The sequence below is a fragment of the Myotis davidii genome, unplaced genomic scaffold, assembly GCF_000327345.1.
Source record: "Myotis davidii unplaced genomic scaffold, ASM32734v1 scaffold557, whole genome shotgun sequence".
Lineage (NCBI taxonomy): Eukaryota > Metazoa > Chordata > Mammalia > Chiroptera > Vespertilionidae > Myotis > Myotis davidii.
Genome location: NW_006289557.1, coordinates 150,410 through 167,159, shown reverse-complemented (window position 1 = coordinate 167,159; position 16,750 = coordinate 150,410). Strand labels below are relative to the sequence as shown.

The window sequence follows — 16,750 nt, the reverse complement described above, 5'->3', positions numbered from 1 at the left end:
CAGCAGCCACTGCGGCTTGGATGGGCAAAAGGAAAGTCCTCCCTTGTCTCTGGAATACATACCCACTAGCTCAGTCCTCTCCTCCTGAAGACCGATCAGAGGTGTTCCCTGTCCACTCTGCTCTGCCCTACTGCCCTGCAAGGCCAAGGCCACCATCCTGGGCTGCCTGGAGGTTCACTTCCCCTCCCTTGCTGCACCCCACAGAGGCCTTCGGTTCTCACTCAGCTAGGATACTGACTCACTCTGAACAGCTGGGTGAGTCACCATGTGCCAGTGGGGATCTATTTCCCATGTAAGATCCAACAACGGGGGAACATCCCCGCCTCTCTGCTTGCTCAGGAGGAAGTGAAGCATCAGCTCAAAGTCATCTCAAGCTTGCCTCCTCAGAAGTTCAGAGGGCTTACTCATACAACTGCCCAATAGAAATGTACACAGAGCCCAAAATGGGGTGGCTACAAAATGAATTGCTTCGTGTCTAGGAAGTAACGGCAATAATTGGTATCTCGATGGCCTTGAGGAGGTGAAAGGGTCCTTTCATAGTTTGTTTTCAGTGTTTGCAGCCCATCAACAAGGCAGGTAGGAGAGGAGTACACTTTATTTGAGTGAACAAGAATAACCGGATCAGTCTCACAGCTGGGGAGTGGTAGGATCAAGACTTGCCGCCAGGCCTTCTGGGTCTGAGGTCCATGACTTTGACCCATTTGTGGGTCAAAGCAGACCAGAGCAAGCCCTCTAGAGACCACCCAGATGCTGGCAGCGCCAGGCACGAGGCTCCGCTGGGACTGGTGGCAGCACATCTGAGCCCGGCGTTTTATTGTGTACTATCTTATCTCAATAGGAAAAGGCAATTCAGGGGAAGAATTTCCTTGTCATGGTGCTCCAGGCTTTCTATTGTCCAGCTTTCTTAGCCTGGGTTCATCCCCTGGGTCTGACCATTACTCATATCCATGGAGGTACCTTATCAGGGTTGTCTGAGATATAGGTCCTATTTTTTTCTCAGTACCAGACAAACTGGAATCTGTCCACCCTTTGTGGCCTGACATAATCCCACAATTAGCGGAATCCGGCTCCACTGGGAAGCTGTTTGAACAGCAGTCCCTCGTAACCCAGCTGTTTCCTTCGCAAAGCCCTGGGATACCAGGTCGTCACTGGCAAGTGCAATGGGGAGCCATCTCGTGGTGGAGCTGACAGAGAGAGCCTTTACTCCTGTGCGTTCTCCCCCAACATTTTTCTCTGAAAAACTTCAAACCTACAGAAAAGTTGAAAGAATAATACAATGAGCATGCCTATACTATTCACCTGGATTTACCACTCGTTCCCATATTGTCACATTTGCTTTTATCGCTTTCTTTCCATATACATATATTCCTGAAAAATGTGTGTGTGGGGGGGGGCAGAACAAGTCACCCCAAGATATGCCTCTGTGTTATGCCGATTGTTTTTGAGCTAACAGCAACTGTAGTCATAGGCTCAAGAGGAACTTCTACCCCCACCCTTACCCCTATCCCCCAAACTACCTAGAAGAATTTGAATTAGAGACCTTGCCCATGAGATTATCAGAGATAACTTTTTTTGACCCATCTATGGGCTGAGAAAATATCTATTTACTAAGTGTCTATTCTTACCACCCTGCAGTGGTCCCTTGAGGCACCTTACCTCATCCCCAGCTCAAGATGTCTTATACCCATGTTTCCTTTTTATCTCTGAACCTCTCCTTATGTGGGGTCTGACTCTCATGTATGTGGGATCCCATAAATATGTATGTATTAAATTTGGTTATTTTCTCTTGCTAATCTGTCTCATGTCTATTTGATTATTAGACCAGCCAGAAGAACCTCGAGGGTTGAGGAAGTTTGTTCTTTTCCCACAAACATATATCCCCTCCCCGTTCTGCCCCTCTGGACCATCTATATATATATATAACCCTAATATGCAAATAGACGGAACAGCGGAACAACTGAACAACCAGTCGCCATGATGTGTGCTGATCACCAGGGGGTGCAGGCGGAACATGGCAGGCGTTGGCAGCAGGCGGCAGAGTGTGGAACATGGCAGGCATCAGCTGCAGCGGGATTGTGAAGCAGGTGAGCAGGGGCGCCAGGCCAAGGCGGGGCGCTGGTCACTGTCAATGGGTGAGTCTCCGGTGGTTACTGAAAATTCTTTGCTCCCACGTGCCACAGTCCCACCTGGCGCTCGCACCTGCTGCCAGCGCCCAGTGCTGACCCCAATCGTTTGGCGCCATCAGCCATTTCTCCACCTCCCTCTGCTCCTGAGGGGCGATTGGGCCCTGCAGCTGCTGCTCACACCCGCTGCTGGCACCGGCCCCAGTCACTCTACGCTGTCAGCGGATGTGAGTGGGACTGATGCTGTCAGTGCATGGGAGCGGTGGCAGGAGTGGGGCAGCTGGCAGACAGGGGACTGAGGGCTGTGGTGGGAGGGGCCAGGCAGGGTCGAGGAGGATGTGCCGAGACCCACCCCTGTGCCCATCACAGCCTTGTGGCCCACAGTTCCTTCCAAGGTGCACGAATTCGTGCCCTGGGCCCCTAGTTTAAAAATAAGTTGCCAAATCATGATGTTTCTCTCCTCAATAGTTTGACTTTATATCCTAGGAATAGAAGATTCTCCTATACAACCAAGAAATGAAACCATGGCTCTCAGACTCCACCCATTTCCCCTGGTGGTGCCTGGGACCAGAAAGGGTATTTATCAGCCCGTTTCTTTCTTTTGTTTTATTTTTTTTAATTGACGATTTTTTTTTAGAGGGAGGAAGAGAGAGAGAAACATCAATTTGTTGTTCCACTTATTTATGCATTCATTTGTTGATTCTTTTATGTGTCCTGACTGGGTATTAAAACTACAACCTTGGCATATCGGGATGACGCTCTAACCAACTGGCTACCTGGCCACGGCTCCGTTTCTTGAGTAAACTTAAATTTGATTCCTCCTGCAAGCGTTAGACCATGTCGGGCTGGATCCTCCAATTAGATTATTTGTGCCCTAGTGTCCTGTGCCTTCCACCAGGTAGCATTCTAAGGGATTAGAAATTCAAATGAAAGCAGCTCAAATTAAGGTTAGCTATTTTGAGAAAATATTCGAGGTGAAGATGGAAGGGGACTTTGGATTATGAATAACTGCTTAATTTAGCAAGTGGAAGGTGGACTTTGTGTGTAGATGTAAATTTTTATTTGCTACCCTTGCCCTAGTGGACATATTTGAACAAGTCATTGCTGGAAGACTTTACGCAGTTTATCTTTGGTTCCACAAAGTTTAAACGGGAAAAGATCTCCAAAGAAATAGTTGTTTACTCAGAAAGGAAAATAGCGTGGGTTGTGCTGTTCACTGGTTGTCTTAGTGTTTTTGTTTTGTATAAAGTAAATATTTGTTCCAAGTTCAAATGTTTTTGCTAGTTGTATTTTAGAAGTTGAGAGCGAGAGCAATATGTGAATTTGAAAAACAGCCCAAAACACTGTTGTACATTAAGTGCTCAAATTAACACAGGGTTACTGGGGCAATGCTGTGGTATTGCAGTTCTCCCGAGGCCCCGCCCAGGCCGGAATCTGCGCTCGGCAGCGCCCCCAGCGGAGGCCTGCGGGACTTGCGCGACTCGGCGGCGGAGTGCGCACGCGCGGAGCCGCGCCTTTCCCGGAAGTCCGCGAGGGAGGTTTGAATGGACCGCAGGACGCTGGGGTTTGGCCTCTTCTCTGAGAAAGAAGCGGTAGGCAGCAGGAGCCAGGATTCAGTTCTGAAGGTGCCTAGAGTCGGGGCCACCCCCTCGCAGCTTGAGGAGATCACGTACTGCCCCGCCTCACAGTCGTGGGTGAGCCCGATGGAGGCCAAAGAGGGGGGCAAGCGCACCCCGCTGCAGCCACCGCTGCAGGCCCTGAGGACCTGGGAGGGACGTGCGGGGCCCAGTGGCGGCTGGTGGAAAACTTCCAGCGGACACGGGCGGGTATGCCGAGTTCTCCAAGCGATAGGTTAACTTGCAGTTAAACTGAAGGTGTTTAAGTTAACACGCGGTTGAGTGAAGTGCCCGGGCCCCAAAGACGCCGCCTTGGGTGCCTGGCGCCTTGTTTGGCTTTCAGAGTTAGTAAAGAAAAAGCCAATCAGATGTTCTACAGATCATTTGATTTAGTGCAATTGCATGGAACATCATCCCTGCGAATGTCCCTTTCATCCGATGTCACCCTTGGAATAATACAGGATAGACGTGTAAACTTCTTCAACATGACACCAAACCTTGGGTTTCGTCAAGGCGCAGCCTCCTTTGCCAAAGCATGGACCTGAGTAGGGGCGGGGGGAGACTATTTCCGTAGAAGTGTTGTGAAATTAGTCTTGAGACCCTGCCAAAGCATCTGTTGATTCCCTCCTCCACCCCCCTTAATGATTATACAGATTCTTTTCCTCGAACTGTGGGAAATATTTTCAATATAAGAGAAATTATATTAGGAAAGTGCATGAAGTGACCAGAGCCCCCAAGTTTAGAAACAAGGTGTTAGAGGTTTGGGTTTTCAGTACTGAAAGGAACCTACACAATTTGTAAATGTCAAATGCTGTGGTTTCTTCCTGCTGTAGCAAAGACTGGGATCTTGAGAGTTTGTGAAGATGTCAGTCTTTTGTGGGAAACAAAAATTCACTAGCATATTCATCAAAGGGGGGAGAGGAAAGAAATCTGGCCTTTCCTTTTACAGTCGAGGGAACGGTGACCCAGAAAGGGAAAGGACTGGTCAAGGATCACACTGACTCGGACTGGGGAGCTGGAGCCCAGCCATCCTCCTTGGCACAGCGCCTCTCCTTACTCTGATTGTAAGAGACAAGATGTGAGTGAGGCATCAGATGATGTTCACGAATCTAGTCGTCATAATGAAGTCCTGGCAGGAGACAAGGGAATTGGTTCTTCAGGATCTAGAAAGGATATTAAGAAAATGTTAGTGATCCAAGCTCTCCCCTATGGTACAGATTTCTTTGGGAGATAAAATGGGTGAAATCTTTATTCAGGGTATGGGTAGTCATTTACTGGAGTTATTGTCAAGGGGGTTCAAATCACTGAAGTCCTTTCCAACCTGATTGGCTACTAACTGCCTTTCAGGGCATATGTGGCCAGGAAGTATAGGGAGGAAGAAAATGTCCTGCTTCAGTACCTACTTCGAGTCAGGTATTGTTAGGCGTTTCATAGCTGTTAATTCACTCAGTCTTCAACACAAGCTTTCTATACAGGTGTATACTTTGTCTGCCTCAGGAGTTCACAAAGGTTAGGTAACAGGCTCCAAGCCATGCAGATGATAGGAGGTGGCACAACTAATACTGTATTACATCATCTCACCTCCAGATGAGTGGGCAGAAGAGGATAACACGTTTGTTCCCCATGCTCTCCCCAGTTTAGGGAACCCCTTGCACTGCTCAGTGAGTCTTCAGAGCAAGTAACCCCCATTATCCTCCTGGCCTAACAGTGAGGGGTGCAGCTGCAGTGGAGGCAAGTACATTCCTACTCGGAGAAAGGCATTTTGTTTGGCACCTTTTTCCAAAGGCTCCAGAGTTGCAGAGCTTTGCATAACAGGCAGATTCTCACTGAACAGCAAGGCCAACCACTCCCCACATTCCCAGTTTAATAGTTCGCCCTGGAAGAAGACACACAGGATTCAGCTTTGAGGCAAGCTCGGACCATGACGATAGGAACCGGTTTATGAAAGAAGAGGCTGGGACAAAGGGATCTAGGGAGTCAACAGATCTGAATCTCAAGTAGTTTGTGCTGCTGAAAGTCAGCAATATCATTTTTTAAAACTTAATTTTTTTAAAGCAGTTTTAAATTCCTAGCAAAATTGAATGAAAAGTATAGTGAGATGTTGCGCTACATAGCACGATTATTTGATGTTCTTGGGTGAAAGGCCATTTCCATTAGGATCCAACCAATTTCTGGTGCCCCAGGGGGCATGAGCCAGCATCCCCTTGAGAGAGGGGCTGTGTGCTGAAGGCAAACTTCAGAGATGTCATCCTATCCCCTTGTCTCTGTCTTTCTAAAGATGAACACTGTTCCTGTCCTGTGGTTACTACTCGGATTAAAAGCATTCCCCATGTTCATACTGTATCCATAACTGTACATGTCTGAAAAGTTGTGGCCGTGGCGATGAAAGACTCACCCATCAGCTGTGGCCTACCTGAGGGAGTCTGGCCAGTGTGGCTCAGTGGTTGAGCATTGACTGTGTATCTTCCTACTCTGGTGTCTCCCATGGCTACCAGTTAGCCACAGAATTCCCCAGCCTTCACAGTCTGGTTTCTTGCCGGCCTCTTTTCCCATTCCCCACAGCCCACACTGCATCACCCATGCTGGCCACATCAGATTCTTCCTTCCTTGGCTGGATTCCACCCTTCCCTGCTTCCAATCCTCTGTTAGGTGGAGTCTTTCAGAAATCTCCCCCCCTGCCCCCTCCCCCACACACACACACACCACCAATTTGAATCTTCATCTTCCCTCAAAGTACAGCTTCAGTAGTGTAAGATGACAATGCAAAACTGACTCTTGCAAACTCCACTATGAGACAACCAGGGACCAAAGCAGTTGGATAGTGGGGGTAAATTGGGTGGATTTACGTTCACTTCTAGCTCAGCGGTGGGGGCGGTGGGGGGAGGTAGGATCTCTGCAGAGATCTGTGGAATCAACCTGCTTTTCTGAGGTGCAGCTTGCTGCTGCCAGTACTTGCACTACCTTTAGGAGAAACTGGGCAACAATAGCTGAGTCACACAGGCAGCCCAGGGCCAGCTAAAAGCAGAGCTGGGTTTCTCAGCATTTCCCCCACCTCCCCTTGTGGCAGAGTTCTGCGGCTGTGCTGGGATTCAGACTTACCTCTGTGCTCCACAGTGAGATACTTCAATGCATTCGTGACTTATTCTCTCCAGTGTTCCTCTCACCTTGGCTCCAATCCCTCGATTCTTCCCCTCACCCATGATCACAGTATCAAAACAATCCTAACATGGGACTGGTGCATTTGAATTTTACACCTCCTGTCATGCCTCTTGCCCTCTGCATGCTTTCAGTTACCTCCTAAAGCAGTCCCCCTCACCTGCAAACCCTGCCCTACCACACAACCTTGTCAGGCTGCAGCAAGCCCTGGTACCTGGAGCAATTTATTTGCTTGCTCTCACAAACATTTGGTTGGCCAAGCAATTGTATCTTTAACCTCCAGCAGAAAACTCAAGTGGGTAACCAGAAAGCAGGAGCCAGGTCCCATCAGTACCTGTGGTGGTATCCAGCATGTGGGCCCACCCCTCTCATCTAGGCTTAGTCAAGTCTTGCAGAATGGGCTCTACTGAGATCCAAACACTTTAGCTATTTGTTAGATGAACTCATTCCTGGCACCTAGCAGATATTCAAAGTCTGGTTGATTCAAAGGGAACCTGGCTGGTGTGGCTCAGTGGTTGAGCATCAACCCGTGTGCCAAAAGGTCACTGGTTCGAATCTCGGTCAGGGCACATGCCCTGGTTTTGGGCTCAATCTCTGGTGGGGGCATACAAGAGTCAGCCAACTGATGTTTCTCATCGATGTTTTCATCCCTCTCCCTTCTTCTCTAAAAAATCAATAAAAACATATAAGAAAGGGAAAGGGAAAAGAGGATGAAGATTTATATTTCACAAGAGTATTCTGTGGGCATGTCAACTCTGTGCATAGGACCCGAAGTCTTAGCTCCATTCCAAGCCATGGCAGAGAACAGCCAAGGGCAGTGCAGCTCCTGGTTCCACACTTTCTTGGGCAGACTCAGCAGAAGCTTAAACTCCTGCCATGGGTGTCATTGCTAGTTGACCTCTGCTCCGTTCCTGACAGCTGACTTTGGGGTCTGAGCTGTTGAGGTGGCTCCAATAAGTATTACTCATCAGAAGTCAAGTCCACTGGCCTCATAGGACACCTTTGCATCTGGGATCTAAGCATCTTCACGTTGTCTTTATTCCCTTCAAGGTTTATCTTCAGGGTCACACTGTGGAGAAAAGACACAAAAGGTTCCTTGGTGAAACAGACCCTTCTTAGTTGCTACAGTCCCCCAACAACAGCTCCAATCCTGGTTCTTATGGCCCAGGTATACATAAGGACAAACAGGTAGTAGGGTCAGTAACCAGACCTGTGTTTCCAGGCTCTACCAGGACAAGCATAATCCTATATAATAAAAGCCCAGCAACCAAATAGCAGAACGGTTGCTATGATGCGCACTGACCAGTTGCTATGATGCGCACTGACCACCAGGGGGCAGACACTCAACGCAGGAGCTGCTCCCTGGTGGTCAGTGCGCTCCCACAGTGGGAGCGCTGCTCGGCTGACTGGGATGAGTGGACCTCCCACAGCGGGCAGATTCCCACAGGCCACACCCCCACCAGTGCACGAATCCTGTGCACCAGGCCTCTAGTTTTTTTGTGTGGTTTTTTTCATACTTGCTATCTTTTTTTTTTTTCTTAAAGTATTACGAAGAGTATTACACATGTCTCCTTTTTCCCCTCCTTGACATTCCCCTGGCTTCACCCACCGCCCAGTGTCTTGTGTCCATTAGTAATTCTCATATGCATACATACAAGTCTTTCGGTTGATCTCCTACTCCCCCCAACCCTCCCCAGGGTTCCCACTGTAGTTTGACATTCTGCTCAATGCTGCTCTGCCTCTGTATCCATTTTTGTTCATCAGTCTATAATGTTTCTTATTATCCATCAATTCAACCTCACTGGGGCCGTTTCGACCTCACTGGGACCATCTCGGCCTCACCAGGGCCGTCTCGACCTCACCGGGGCCATTTCGACCTCACCGGGCCTCTAGTTTTAAATAAAGGAATTAAAGGACAGCCACCCTGAACAGACCAGCCCCACCCTCTTTTTCCCTGTTGTCACCAAGTCCTTCTCTAATGAGACTGAGTAATATTCTCTTTTTTTTCTTGTTGTTAATCTGCACCCAAGAGTATTTTTCCATTGAGAGAGTGGAAGGTAGGGGAAAAGACAGAAAGAGAGAAACCTCGATGTGAGGGAGACATATCAATTGGTTGTCCCGAATTTGCCCCGACCTGGACTGAGGATTGAGCCTCCAACTGAAGTATGTGCCCTTGACCGGAATTGAAACCAGGACCCTTCAGTCTGAGGGCTGAAGCTATGTACTGATCCAAACTGGTGAGGGCTGAGTCATATTCTCTTTATCCTAAGAATGCCCATCTCCATGCCTAATTCATTCCTGGACAAGACCAAGCAAACACAACCCATTCTTTATGGTCCAGGTGAGTACCTCCTATTCCAGGAAGCCTACCCCAAGTGCTTATGCCCATTGAGCTCTCACCCCTTCTCTGTTAGTACTGCCTGTGCCACTCATTTGCAGCTGAGCATGGACAGCCCTGCCCTCTCTCTGGGCATCTCCCTTGTCCTCTCAGGTAGATGATGAGTTCCTTAAGAGCAGGGCACTGGCTGTCCTTACCATCCATGGTATTTCCTCTAAACTTGAGATCAGTAGACTTGTCAAAAACAAACACTTAAAACCTAATTCATAGTCACAAGCCCGTGGATATTTAATTGCTGTCAGGCCATTATGGAAAATTGCAATTTGCAGGGGTAGGGAAGGTTAAAAAAGTGGTGGGCACACAGAACTGGTGAAGCTATTTGCTGTCTTCCTATTGCTCTGATATGAAGGATGAGAGAGGGAACTTTGCATGTGGACCAAGAGAAGGGAACCCTTAGTGTTTGCAGCCACGAAGGCAAGCTGGGGGCTGGGCCCAAGTCTTCCTTTTTTTAAAAAAAAAAAAATATTTTATTGACTTTTTACAGAGAAGAAGGGAGAGGGATAGAGAGTTAGAAACATCGATGAGAGAGATGGATCAGCTGCCTCCTGCACGCCCCCCACTGGGGATGTGCCTGCAACCAGGGTACATGCCCTTGACCGGAATCTAACCCGGGACCCTTGAGTCCACAGGCCGACGCTCTATCCACTGAGCCAAACCGGTTCGGCCCAAGTCTTCCTTTTGCCACTCACTTGCTTCCTCTTCTCCGGACCTTGGTTTCTCCATATGAGAGTTGGGATATTGGATCAGTAACTAGGTAATATGACCTCTTTTCTTTCTGAGTTTCTATGACTGATGATTCTGAGTCATAGGTCATATTTGATATCATCATCAAAACACCCAGAAAATAACAAGCGAAAGCCAAGTAGGCTGTATCAGCCCGCGCCAGATTATCTATTTGGGCAAGAAAATACAGTCAGGCATGGACATGCACTCCACGTAAAATGCTCCACCAGACAGCCAAATTTGAGTTGAATCAATCAGTCTAGTTCCTGGAAGTCCGGGATAAGGTTTTCAAGGTTCTCTGAGCCAGATGGTGTCCACACTACGCCAGGTATAAAACACAAATTATAGCTTTGTTTTAGAAAGAAAGAAAAAAGAGCCCGATTCAATGAGTGACTTATGACTTCTACCACTTGATGATTAAAAACAGCATCATGTTAAAAAGACCACCTCACCCCCACTAACCGTGCAGGCCAGGGACTACGCTGAGTTGGTTGGTACAGATCAGCCCCCTGTACCTGTTTGGGGCTGTGCCAGCCGCTCCCAGCGCTTAATTTCATTCACTTGTGGCTGCAGATTTGAGGGGACTTGTCTAAGCAAATTCCTCTCTGACTTTATCAAAGTTCCCACATAAAAGAGCTTCCCAGCCCCTCAGCCTCTGGGGTCCAGTTGCCCTTTGGTGGAAGTCAGAGCCTGTTTCCCGAGGATGGACAGTGTGCCTTTTGATGAATTCTGTTTTCCAGCTGAGGCTCACGTTCTAGAAGACAGTTCTGAGTGTACTCACCCGAAGGGCCCCGGGTGCTCAGTATAAAGGCTGACACTGGTAACCCACCTATACCCTCTCTCTGGCTTGAGAGCTAAGGTTTGGCCCTGATGTGTCAGGACCACTGCTCCAATTCTTGCTTACACCTGACCAATCCAGCTGGCAAGCAGAGACAGCCTGCCACTTTGATCAAGTGAACTCTTTCAAGTGGGTTAGGCCGTCAAAAGCATTTTAAATCTCTTTCTTCTGATTCCCCAGAATAATGTGTTTTAAAACTTCATCTTAAAGAATAAAAACATTGCTGGAATCCAGGCATAAAGAGAATTTGAGCAAAAGATGGCCCACTCTCTTATCAAAAACAATCCTGGGAGACAGCAGGCACAGGTAGTTGTCAAAAAACAACTCCTTCATCCCTTGGAGGCAAGGTGGCATGGAGACAGCAGTCAGCTGATCAAGGTCTCCGGATGACAATGTTTATCTCAACTACCGCAGCCACTCCCAGCACCACTACCATTAGCAACCTGCAGTTATTCCGCTTGTTCATACACCTCTTTTCCAAACCACGTTTCTTTTTCAGGTCACACATCTTCTCTGAGTCCCTACTAGACAGTTTTGACAAAGCAGAAATAACTCTGAGCTGAGAGAACCCAGAAAATCCCTGATCCTATAAAACTCGCCTGTCATTTTCACATTCTTTTTTCCCCCTAAAGTAGCGGCTTTTTCACAGGGGTCACCTAAGACCATCGGAAAACACATATATAATTACATATTGTTTTTGTGATTAATCACTATGCTTTAATTATGTTCAATTTGTAACAATGAAATTGGGGGTCACCACAACATGAGGAACTGTATTAAAGGGTCGCAGCATTAGGAAGGTTGAGAACCGCTGCAGGGCCTAAAGGAATCTGTCATGGTCCCAGCCACCCAAGGGACTAACAAAAACAGGAACTGAATCAAGCCACAGGAAGTCCCTCCTGGGATAGAGAGAGAGCACAACTGTCCATACCTGCTTCGAGCTTAGGGCCTCCCAATACTTGTGCTGCAGAATAAAAAAGAGACACAGAAAAGTCTTTGATAGCTTCCGCCCCGTTACAGAGCAAAGCAGACCTCGGCACCTGCCCCGACTGCTCAGCGAGCCAGGAGGCAGACCCTCTGATGCTCTGAGGGCAAAGGGAGAGCTGACTTCAGCCAGCAGGAAGGCAGCAGCTACCAGCAGCTACAATTGAGTGAAATGATCAATAGGATAATTGTGATAATTATGAAGGGCTGCAGGTCCTTGGAAAAATTATAACCCATACAGATTTTTAAATTACTATTATTAGAAGTTATTATTACCAGGTGCAATAATGATAATAAATCGTCCATTTATTAACCACACGGTGGAGATGAGTCAACTCAAAACCACAAAACTAAGAAAGAGAGATGCCAATAAAATCCCCACCTTGAAAATATGGGGTATTTGCTACAAGCCAAGATTCATTTTTCATCAGCCTTCACTGCACGGTTGGTTCCACCCCAAGCCTCAAGTATGTCTGAGTCAGTTGAAGGGCGGCTTCTCGGCCTGCTCTTGTCCTCCGGCACGGCATGCAGTGCCTGGGAGACGTGTTCTGACAGAGCTATGAATCTACAAATGTCAGTTATATTGATCCAGGAATGTCCATTCAGTGGAACAGCTGCCCATCTGAGCAGTCCACAGGATTTGGCATTATTGTCACATTAAAACCAAGTTTCTACTGTTCAATTATTTTACATTTCCATTTTAAACAACTTAATTATAAGACTTTTTAGTCTTACACTAAAAAATAACCCCATAAACACCTATGGACACATCCTGTTTTATTTGCTCTAGCTCCTCATTTTTTTTATTGGCTGAAGTATTTTAAAGTAACTAATTTCATCTGTAAATACTTTAATATGTATCTCATTGATGAGGACATTTTAAAAATTCTAAGCACAATGCATTATTATACTTAACAAAATTAGTAAAATTCCATAGCATTCATATTTTAATGACAGCCTGATGGGGGATATAAACAGAAAAAAAATTAATTGGAGAAGACACAAAACTACTAGAATGATGGTTACACTTCAAAAAACAGAAATGTTGATGACAACATAGGGGTTCAAAAAGTTAAATAACTTTTACAAATAAATACAGATATTCGTGCAAAATATAAACGATAACCTATGGTTACTGTAGTGAGTGAGTATTTTGTTTGTTTAAAAAATTACTAAATGCAATGTGATATGCTGGATTGTATCCTGGAACAGAATAAGAATATGGATGGAAAACGAATGAAATCGAAATAAAATCTGTAGTATAGTTAATAGTAATGTAATGATGTCAATTTCTTAGTTTTGATAAATGTAGCATGGTTTTTGTAAGATGTTAACACTAGAGGAAACTGGGCAAAATATACAGGGACTCTCTGTACTACCTTTGCAACTTTTCTGTAAATGTAAAATTATTCCAAAATAAGATGTTATTTAAAACTGAGCAAACAAACAAGCAAACAAATAAAGGAGCTTAAGAGTCCCCCCCCCCACCCCCAAGCTGGGTTGAAATGAAACCTTTAAACTTCTTTCCAAATCTTCAGCATCACAGGCAATCTAAAATTTAAGAACCGCGCCCTCTAGTGGAGATAGTGGCAGGATTTCTTTTAAAATTTAAATCAATGATAATGTGCCTGAGTACAATTAACCCAAATCTTTGCAACCGAGGTCTCTCCCCGAGCCCCCAAAATAAAAATAACATTTTATAGTCGTTTCCACATTTCAAGAGCAAAATATGTTGATTTTTTGTATAAGTTTTTTCCCAAAAACCCCCACAAATTAAAGATCACTCGTAGTTCTATTTTTAAGAGTCTCTATGAAGGTATTTAATAGCCCTTAGATATACACATACAGTCCAAATTGTGCAAATGGCTGTTCTACCTTATAATGTAATTAATATTTCCACATATCCTTACTTATATAGTACTTCAGTTCACCTCATTCCTAAAAAACACTCTTTGTCATGCTTCTGAAACCAAGAGGCATGCTGTAGCCCTGTCCACAAGACATGTGGCAACTTTTCCTTTGTTCCTGAAGACCTGAGGTATGTCTTAGTCGTTGGAAAATGATCAATTTCCAGGCTTACATTTTAGACTATGAGAGCTGGATTGGTCAGGTGTAGCAAGACCAACTCCCACCTCTTCTTACCTTTGGGGAGCAGTGACTTCCCAACATGGGAGAGGTGAGATGTTGCTGCACTCAGGATAGATTATAAAGGTTTTTTGTTTCTTCTGATTATAAAGTTTTAAGACTGGCCAGAGATGCACCAGTTACAGTTCTCTCAGTCTTTTTAAGCAGATTTCCTTTTGATCTGGTATCTTACAGACTTTTAAATGTATATTTTTATTGCCTTTCAGAGAAGGGAGAGATAGAAACATCAATGATGAGAGAGAATCATTGATTGGCCGCCTCCTGCACGCCCCCTCCTGGGGATCGAGCCTGCAACCTGGGCATGTGCCCTTGACCGGAACTGAACCTGGGACCCTTCAGTCCACAGGCCGACGCTCTATCCACTGAGCCAAACCGGCCAGGGCCCTTACAGACTTTTAAACATTCTACCGTATGTCTCAAAATCTCATCCTTTCTATTTTTAAAAAACCTGCACAATATTCACAGCTCGTTAATTAAGGAGTTCTTTGACACTCTGAATCAAGCACCGTGTTCAGACACACACTGTCTTTCCTCCTCTAATGGCGCAGACACCCCACACTGCTCCTCCTTCCCAGGCTGCTGTGGGGAAAATGGGATGGGAGACGAGAAAATGCCTCACACGCTGGGAGGTGCTGTGTGAAAGGCCCAGTGTGACCTGGATCAGCGAGAGGGAAGTTCTGACCCACCAAGAGGGAAGTTCTGACCCACCGCGGTGGTTTCCTTTATAAGGATGACGCACAGTTTCACTTCAGGGACGTGTGAAGGTGGGAACGAAAGGGCCAAGACGGAGAAGCCACGCGAATTAAAATGGTGGGCAGCAGGGGTCAGGAGCAGCACCTCCAACCTCAGCCACAAGGAGATGCAAAGACCACGTCAGGCCAAATCCCAGGACCACCCGTGGGAGAGGCCTGGGCAACCTTGGCCCCTGTTCCTGATTTCTTAAAACGAATTTCCCCCGGTTTTATTAAGATATAGTTGATCTATCACATTGTATGTTCCTAAATTCTTGGAAGAAATTTTGCTGCTCAAATGCTGCACAGAAGAACCGGAGAAGAGGTCTAGGGAGGGGCCAGAAATTCGAACAATCACGTTTGATTCAGGAGCAGGATTGCCAGAGGACGCACAGGATGCTCAGTGAAATCTGAATTTCAGATCACAAATCGTGCTTTAGTGTAGGCCAGTTCATCTAAGATTCAAATTTCATTGGCTGTCCTGTGTTTTTCGCCAGTTAAATCTAGCAACCCTACTCTGGAGTGCAGGGAAGGCTTCCTGGAGGAGGTGGGATTTAGCCAGTGCCTTGAAGGGCAGGAGGAGAGGACTGAAATAAGCAAAGAACCCCAGAGAAAAGAAAGCTGGTCAGATGTGAGAGTAAAACCTGGAGAGTTGGCCCAGGGCCAGAGGACTAAGTGTCCTGGAGGTCAGGCTGAAGGGTCAGACTTACACATAAGCAGTCAGGAGCCACAGGAACCTTAGAGCAGGGAGCCCGTGGGGCTGAGTGTTGGGAAGCTCCTGGGTAGGACAGCAGTGAAAGGAGAGATGGAGGTGGAGCAGCTGCATTGGTTCAAGTGGAAGGAGGCTGAGGCGGCAGAGGTATTCCAGGCGGCACTAGGGCAGACCCAGCAGCCTGAGCCGCTGGACCAGCAAGGACAGTAACAAGCTTGGTAGGTCGGTGATGCTTTTGTTTGCTTGATGGAAGTCTCTCTACAGCTAAGAATTGACTCAGTGTAGCTAACCTCCTCCCACCTCTCTCAACCACACACTTTGACACTTAGGACCACGTTGCTACGTGGGACCTTAAAGATCACCCAGTGCAAAGCTGGCGTTTCACGATGAGCATTAACGGGGCCACTGGTCTCCTGTGTCAAAGCTCCTTTACATTCGGACCTAGTGGAGCCTCACCAGCGCCCTGAACTCACTGTCTCCACTCTCAGAACAGGTCCAGCTAAGTGGGCGGGTGCTGCCCATTCCACGGCTAAAAGGGGTGGAGTGAGTAGCAAAGCCCACTTCCAGCCCAGTTTCCACTGCACGACATATAGCACCTTTGGGAGTCTTGCAGAGCCCCGCCAGCACCCCCATTTGACCTCACAGTCACTCTGTAATACAGGCAGGGAAGGTCTCGGGGTTCCCAGGTACAGAGGGAGAAGTGAAGACTCAAGACATCCAGGGCAAGGCTGCCTGGAAGGGCAGCAAGAGCCGCCAGCCCCCCCTCCCTGCCCCCCGCACCCACAACTCCTGATCACTCCTCTTTCTCCGGCACAGTCCTTTTCTTGAGGGGGTGGGTGGGGAGCAGGGGAGCATCTTTCCTCACCCCCAGGGGAGCCGGCTGGCGGCCCCACACACGTTTCAGGATGTACTGACTTTCACTCTGTCGTGGCAGGCAATGCCACCTTCCGGGGAGAAGCCACATCCTCAGCGTCGCTTTTTGCTTTTGGTACCTGTTGGGATGTCCTGGCCTCTTCTTACTCATATGTGTTTTCTCTAACATGAGCACTTTTATAGTACGTGTGTGTGTGTGTGTGTGTGTGTGTGTGTGTATCTGTTTTTGTGTTTATTTATTTTTAAAGGAATGATTTGACTTTAAGAATGACCAATGCCCAGCCTTGGCCAGTCACTGGCTCAATTCCTGGTCACGGCACAGGCCTGGGTTGCAGGTTTGATCCCCTGTCGGGGTATGTGCAGGAGGCAACCGATCTATGTTCTCTCTCACAGAAATGTCTCTCTCTCTCTCTCTCTTTCTCTCTCTTTCTGTTTCTCCCTTCCTCTCTCT

The 16,750-nt window shown here is 47.1% G+C and overlaps 1 protein-coding gene across 1 annotated transcript in view; it reads right to left on the bottom strand.

Annotated features, from left to right (window-relative positions):
* Nucleotides 1–7,592: 7,592 nt before the first annotated feature.
* The window catches only part of TMEM44 (transmembrane protein 44), a 63,928-nt gene continuing 54,770 nt past the window's right edge, over nt 7,593–16,750 (bottom strand). The window contains exon 9 of the mRNA XM_015562809.1: nt 7,593–7,964. Within this exon, the coding sequence (XP_015418295.1) occupies nt 7,941–7,964 (24 nt within the window). The 3' untranslated portion in view covers nt 7,593–7,940. The remainder of the gene's footprint in view (nt 7,965–16,750) is intronic.